At 52.4% G+C, this 6527-nt stretch overlaps 1 protein-coding gene across 1 annotated transcript in view; it reads left to right on the top strand.

Annotated features, from left to right (window-relative positions):
* MED10 (mediator complex subunit 10) overlaps positions 1-6209 on the top strand; it is a 6515-nt gene extending 306 nt beyond the window's left edge. Inside the window, exons 2-4 of the mRNA XM_006917143.3 lie at positions 747-830; positions 3440-3542; positions 5567-6209. Of these exons, the coding sequence (XP_006917205.1) occupies positions 747-830; positions 3440-3542; positions 5567-5665 (286 nt within the window). The 3' untranslated portion in view covers positions 5666-6209. The remainder of the gene's footprint in view (positions 1-746; positions 831-3439; positions 3543-5566) is intronic.
* The last annotated feature ends 318 nt before the right edge of the window (positions 6210-6527 follow it).

Genomic DNA, 6527 nt, shown 5'->3' on the forward strand with positions numbered 1-6527 from the left:
GGAGCCGCAGCCTCTCTCGCCCTCCCCGGGCCGGTGCCTCGGACCCATCGGGCTGCAAGCTGCGCGCTCGGAGGTCGGGCTCCTCGCTTTGCCTTGCTGGGACCTTTTCTTGAGGGCCGTTTGGGGACATTATCTTGGCCAGACGAAACATTTTCTGTTCAGGGGCCCCATCAGAGGGAGTCGTGCTTCCCAGTCTCAGCCCCTCCCTGCGCACGTGTGCCTGGCTCCCAGGGTTTCCTTCTGAGCCCTCTGAGGAATTCTGCCCCTGTCCCCAGAGGGGAATTTTTTTGGCAACAGCCTTGTGGTGGCCATGGTGCTAGGTCCTGGGATGGACAAAGGAAAACACACAAATAGAATGCTCTGGAGAAGGGCCCGCGGCTTACTAGGGAGTTCAAGCATACAAACATATATATAATTGCAACCTGTTACATACCCGGTGCTGTGAGACTAGCCAGGTGATCTAGGAAGGCTTTCCTCAGTTCTCAAAGGGGTTGGTTCCTGCCCGCCCCTCCCCCAATTGGTGATTTCTAGTTTACAGAGGAAATCAACACAACAAAGCTCTGAGGGGCTCCTGCAACTCCGAAGCCTTCCTGGGAATTCTGTAGTTAACCAAGGAGCTGTGAGCCCTGGGTAACCCCGCATGTGGAAGGAACACTTGTGTGGGGTCCTCCTTGGCCAGGTGGGTGGTGTTCTTGGTGTCTGTCATCGAGTTAACCAGATGACCCCGTTTTCGCCTTTTCCCTCAGGAATTTTATCGTCACCGGCTTACAGGATATCGATAAGTGCAGACAGCAACTTCATGATATCACTGTGCCTTTAGAAGTTTTCGAGTAAGTACCATTTCTGATATTCATTTGAGTATGATTCTTGTTTAGTTGCGGTGTGATTGCTTCAGTCATGGTGATTTAGTGCTTGCCATGGGGTAGGACAGCCTAGGTGCTGGGGCTATGCCAGTGAAAAAAACACAGAAATACCCGCTCTCATGGCGTTTATGCTTTAATGGGATTAACAGTTTATAAAACTATCAATATTGTGTATTTGAAAAAGAGTTACGTGTGAATAGAGGCTTGTTAAACATGTGAAAAGCATCATAGGTTCTCAAAGTCTTGCTTAGACAAAAAGACAGCCACATAACTTCCCTTTTTCCTTAAAAAAGAAAAAAAAGATAAAAAGTTTTTAGCGGGCTGTATTTTAAGTTAAAAAAATTACATCCAGAACTTGCGAATAATCTGGTCTGGTGTCTCCCACGCTGCCCAGGAGTGTGAGGTCAGGGGAGTGATAGTATCTTCTCTGTTGGAAAAAAAAAAAAAAAAATTCTTGGCCAAGTAAGTTTGGGAGGCTGTTCACCGTTTTCTCTGGGGGAGTTACATGCACCTGTCTCAGTCATGGCCCAGAGAACGCCTCCAGGGAATACACTTGTTTAGTTTTCTTCAGTCCAGGTTCTATCCCACTGCAGAGGCCCATTTGGGTGGTCGGTGTCCCGGACACGTCCTGCCCAGGCCAGGGCCGTTTTCTTCATGCCAAGCAGCCTCTCCCTGCCAGATCTGGCTGGGATCAGTGAGAACATTCTAGTACTTTCTGCAAATGTAAACCACTGATTTCCTTGAACAAAAGAACAGTTATTGTCATTTTATACCCCAGGAGGTCAGAGATACAAGTCCAGATTACAACTCAGCAGCTCTGCACAAAGACAGGCCCCACAGGCTGCCGTTTTCACGGTCCCGGCTCTGTCCCTGCCTGCTGGGCGTGGTGTCACACGTTCTCTGTGTGTTCTCAGTCGGCCCCACTGAGTCCCCCGGCTTCAGGTGGGCGCGAAGTTGACATAGGCGAGTTACAGCTCTGGACTCCTGGACGACAGTGGCGGTTTGCCCAGTGTGGGAGTGTGGAGGCCACTTTGCTTTCCTTGGCGTGTCTTTGTGGTGCCATTCTGGTCCGGGATGTGCCAGATGGGTGTGGTGATGGGTGCCGGTGGCTGCTTCAGTCTTCGAAGTGGGCAGATGGGGATACGAGATGGGGAGACATTGCTGAAGGGCAGCGGGCCTCGGCCAGCTCAGCCACAGCAGAAGGGACAGTGGAGACTCACCTGGAGTGCAGGAATGAGGTGGCCTCTGGGCTGTGATAAGCAGCATATGCAAATGAAGTAGGAGTTTCCAGGCCCACAGCAGCGGCCTCAGCACACGCTTCGGGCACCGACTGTGTCTGTAACAAAGATAAAGATGTCAGCCAGGCCCTTCTGTCCAGCACTTGGGTGGGTGTGTTGGCAGAAGTGGGGTTCAACCCTCGGGCCTCAGGAGAGCCCAGTCCGAATGGTATTGTTGTCGAAACGGTGGTTTATTTAGGATACTTGAGCCCGTTGGGTTTTTTTGTTTCCAGAAATGGATGGATTTTACTGAGAATTAAAACCATAATTTTATTGCTTTCATGCCATCATTTCAAAAACATTGCATTACAACAGAAGTTTTAGAATTTGTGAGTTATTAATTTTCTGCTGTCTGTCGTAATGAAAAGCAAGTTTTTATGCCAGTAACGGTAGCTTAACAGTGTCTTTTATCTGAAGTGAGCATTTTTTTTTTTTTTATACCGATGCACAAAAATACATAAATTGGACTTAGTGTGGTGGTTTTGTTTCTTTGTAATGAATAATTCAGTTAAGCCGAGTGGTATCCAGGTCTCTAGGACATGGAAGTAGGCAGGTGGCCTACCGCTGGTACAATGTGGAGGAGCTTAATGAAATCTTTTGGATAATGAAGACACTTTGGGGACAAGTGTTGAAAATGTCAAAAAGTGGTTTTATACTGTTTGGAAATAATTGGAGAGACTCTCTGTTATGTTCAGATTACTTAGGTGTATTTAGGAAAGTGGTCAGCCCCCCCCACTGTTAAAAGCAGTGGGACAGTCTGTGAAATAATCTCGGGGTGGCCAGACCTGGCTCTCTTGCTCAGAGCTCTCCTGCCCGTCCCCGTCCAGCGCCCCAGGCTCCTCCACCCCGGTTCCCAAGGGGATAGGGGACCTGGAATGGATGCTGTACCTTGGCGGACTCTCCCCTGTGCTGCTGGGGCCCGAAGCCGTAGCCGGCCCAGTTGTCTCCCGACAATGGCTGCCTGACCTCTCAGGCTGTCGTGAGGGTCAGGGATGATGGCCACAGGCCGTTGCAGAGCAGCGTGCCGCAGCCGTGGGGCGGGTGGCTGCGAGCTTGCTGGGCTCCCCCGCGACTAAGCATGACTTGATTGCCTGAGTTGTCCTTGTTCTTAGACACAATATGAGGTCACGTCATCTACACCTGTATAAATGTACGACTGCCAGTTCACCCGCTTCCTGGACGCCGTTGGTCCAAACAGGGCCACGTGGCATTGTATAGAGCTAGCTTTTTTTTTCCCCGTAAGGAAACCGCGAGGATGAGTATCCTGAGAGTGTTAACGGAGATGTTCCCTGTTTCCAGATACATAGATCAAGGTCGAAACCCACAGCTGTACACCAAGGAGTGCCTGGAGAGGGCTCTGGCGAAGAACGAGCAAGTCAAAGGCAAGATCGACACGATGAAGGTAAGTGAGGCTCCCGGGAACGGCGCCGTCAGACGCAGAGAGACCCTTCCTCGTTCTCTTCCGTGCGTAGTAAAGCGTCAGCGATTTTACAGCGCTGCCCGGCTGGGCCTTGCGATCGCCCTGCTTCTCGGAAAGTCAGGGTTAGCGTCTGTGATTGACAGTCGCCGTTGCCCGTCCGTGATTGTGTTCATTTTTAAGACTTGTGCTCCGGCGCTTCCCATTGGGCCTTTTCCTGGAACCGGGTCCTTTGGTTTGGAGGGTTCCTGGACCTTTGGTCCCTTCTGCAGGTTCTGACTCTAGACCCCTTCGCACCGTACCCCTGTGTGACGGTTCTCCCCAGAGGCCGCCTCTGTTCCTTCGCCGTGATGAGATCGATCTAGAAAACTATGTATCTTGAATGTGAAATGTGTCGTCTTTTTCTTAAATTCATTCAAATGTGGTTTCAGTCGGGGGGGTGTGGCTTCTTCACTCGGATGGTGCCCCCCCGTTTCTGGGCTCCGGCTTCCGCTGGCCTCTCAGCACCGGCCCTCCTGCCTCCCCTCCTGGCCCGCGTCCCGTCCCGGCCACGCTGGCCGGGCTCCGTTCCTGGAGGTCACCCACCGTCCCCTCCTGTTCCTCCTCACGCCGTCTCCTATCTCGGGAGCTCTTGCCTGCTCTCTCTCTACACTGACTGGCGCTTGGGATCACTCACTGTCACCTCCCCAGACAGGCCTCGGGAACCAGCCTTTCCTAAGCTGCTTTCCTAAGCGCACTCGGGGGGCGGGGGGCTCTTTTCTTTTCCTCTGTTCTGTGTCCACTGTGAGCCTTACGCTCCAGGTCGCCGGTGCCCACAGGTGTGCCAGGGGTGTCTGATGTGACTCCTTAGGGCTCAGAGGGTGTGAGAAATGAGCAGACGGACTGTCAAGATGACGGTGACAGTCATCACAGGTCCTCTGGGGCGGCAGGGCTTCCCGGGGTCCCCCAGGGAATGGGTACTGAGGATGGGCAGCGGGCCCTAGACGTGGTGTTTGCCATGAGTGCCGCTGTGGCTTCATTTCTGTCTCGTCGCTTTGGGACTGAGTTGCTGGTGAGCCCAGTGTGATCTTTGGGAGGTGGTGCAGCTGCGTCAGCCATGCACCGGGGGTGTCGGGACTGGCTGGTGAGTTGCGGTGCCCGGCCGAAAGCCCCTCCGTGTGGACAGGGTTGCGGTCCCCGTGTCCTCAGTCCCGCCATGCTTCCGTCTGCCTCCGGGCCTGTGCTGGTGTTCCCCATCAGTGGTGCTGCTCGGGGGCTGTGCGGCTTGTCCTCGGTGTGCGTCCGCTGTCACTCAGTGTCATCCTCTGTCATCTGAGACCTGTGAAATTCACAGCAGTTACATGGCCTTGCTTGCCCATGGGTCATGTGTTTAAACTTCCGAAAGTTAAATCTTAAACAGTTCAGGTCGTGGTGCAGGGCAGGCTCCCCTGAGCGTGTGCTCTTAGCTGCTCGCACGCGCACTGCTGCTTCTCAGTGTAGCTCATGGGAAGAGGGTCGAGATGCCGCCAGGTACTAGCTGCGGCGGAGGCTGCAGTAAACAGGTGTTACGCTGATGAGTAGGAGCAGGAAGCCATGGCGTTTGGCGTAGACAGATTTCCAGCTGCTCTGAAAGTTGCGTTGAGTTGTTTGCACACAGAGACTGTGATGTGGTTCAAGTTAATAATTGCTTAATTAAATATTATTTGAAGATTCTCGTTACGTGCACTGTCTGCAAAAATCGTTCCCACCTGTGTGGCTGGCGCCCCGCCAGCGGGGCTTCCTGTGCTGTGCAGAGGTCGGATTTGGATGGGAACGCCTCGCAGATGTTACCGATGAACCGCCCTGTTATCTGCAGCTGGTTTGCCAAATAGCGCGACCATGGCCGTGAGCCCGCAGCGCTGGCAGGCCCATGCCCGTTGGGGCAGAGCACGGTTTCCGTTCTTCTGAAGGGCTTGGGGTGGGGGGTGCAGTCTTTAATTGGGGTGACAGGTGACAAACAGATACTTAGACGGTGTTTATTTTCATTTTAGAAATTCAAAAGCCTGTTGATTCAAGAACTTTCTAAAGTATTTCCAGAAGACATGGCTAAGTATCGAAGCATCCGGGGGGAGGATCACCCTCCTTCCTAAGTCCGTCCTCCCTCCGTCTGAAGGTCCTCCTAGTCCTGCAGGAACCGCGTGACCTTCAGGCAGCCTGTGACTTGAGCGGCTGCTCTCCTGTGCCGGCCCTCCAGCCACTCTGTCCTGGTCGTCGGCCTTGGGGATGGCGGGGCCTGGTGGGCCTGTGGAGCGCCGCTGCAGCAGGCCTCCGTCCCTGACACGCGTCTGTTAGGTCCTCGAGTGTCCCCTGGCTGTGAACACACGCCTAGCGTGCGACGCGCTGATTCTCCGTGGCAGAGCATCCTGGACGTAGTAAACATGATAGGTGAAGAAGAAGGTCTGAAAGTTCTAGCTAATACTTTATGTTCCATTTCATTATGGTGTCAAAGAAAGCTTAAATAAAGGAAAAGTTAAAAATGAAAAAAATAGGTTTAAAATTGGTTTAAAATGAGAAGTACTTGAATTGGTTTTGTATTTTTCATGTATAGTGCATAAAGGATGTGTTTAGTGTAACTGTTTACAAGGATTTGTGTTAGATATGAGCATATAATAAAGTTTTTAAGTGTTTCTATGACTTATGTAGTTATTTTTATAACATTTTTCACAGTATAGTAGAGATTATCTTGTAAACAGTCAATTTTTACTTCCCCAAAATGTAATATTCATAAAATCTGCTCTGGGCATTCAGGCCAGAAAAGCTACAGCAGAGGGTAGAATTCTGGTGTCCTGGCCTTGCAGAGGGCGCGGTCTGACCCAGTGGTCCCTGCGGGCCGTGGGGGCCCGCGTGTCCCGCGGTAACTCAGGGATGCTGCACACTCGAAGCCCCGCCCTGGGGCAGAGGCGGGCCCACTCAGACCTGTCGAGTCGGAGGCTTCGGCTGCGGCTGGGGACC

Source organism: Pteropus alecto, unplaced genomic scaffold (genome assembly GCF_000325575.1).
Source record: "Pteropus alecto unplaced genomic scaffold, ASM32557v1 scaffold137, whole genome shotgun sequence".
Classification (NCBI taxonomy): domain Eukaryota; kingdom Metazoa; phylum Chordata; class Mammalia; order Chiroptera; family Pteropodidae; genus Pteropus; species Pteropus alecto.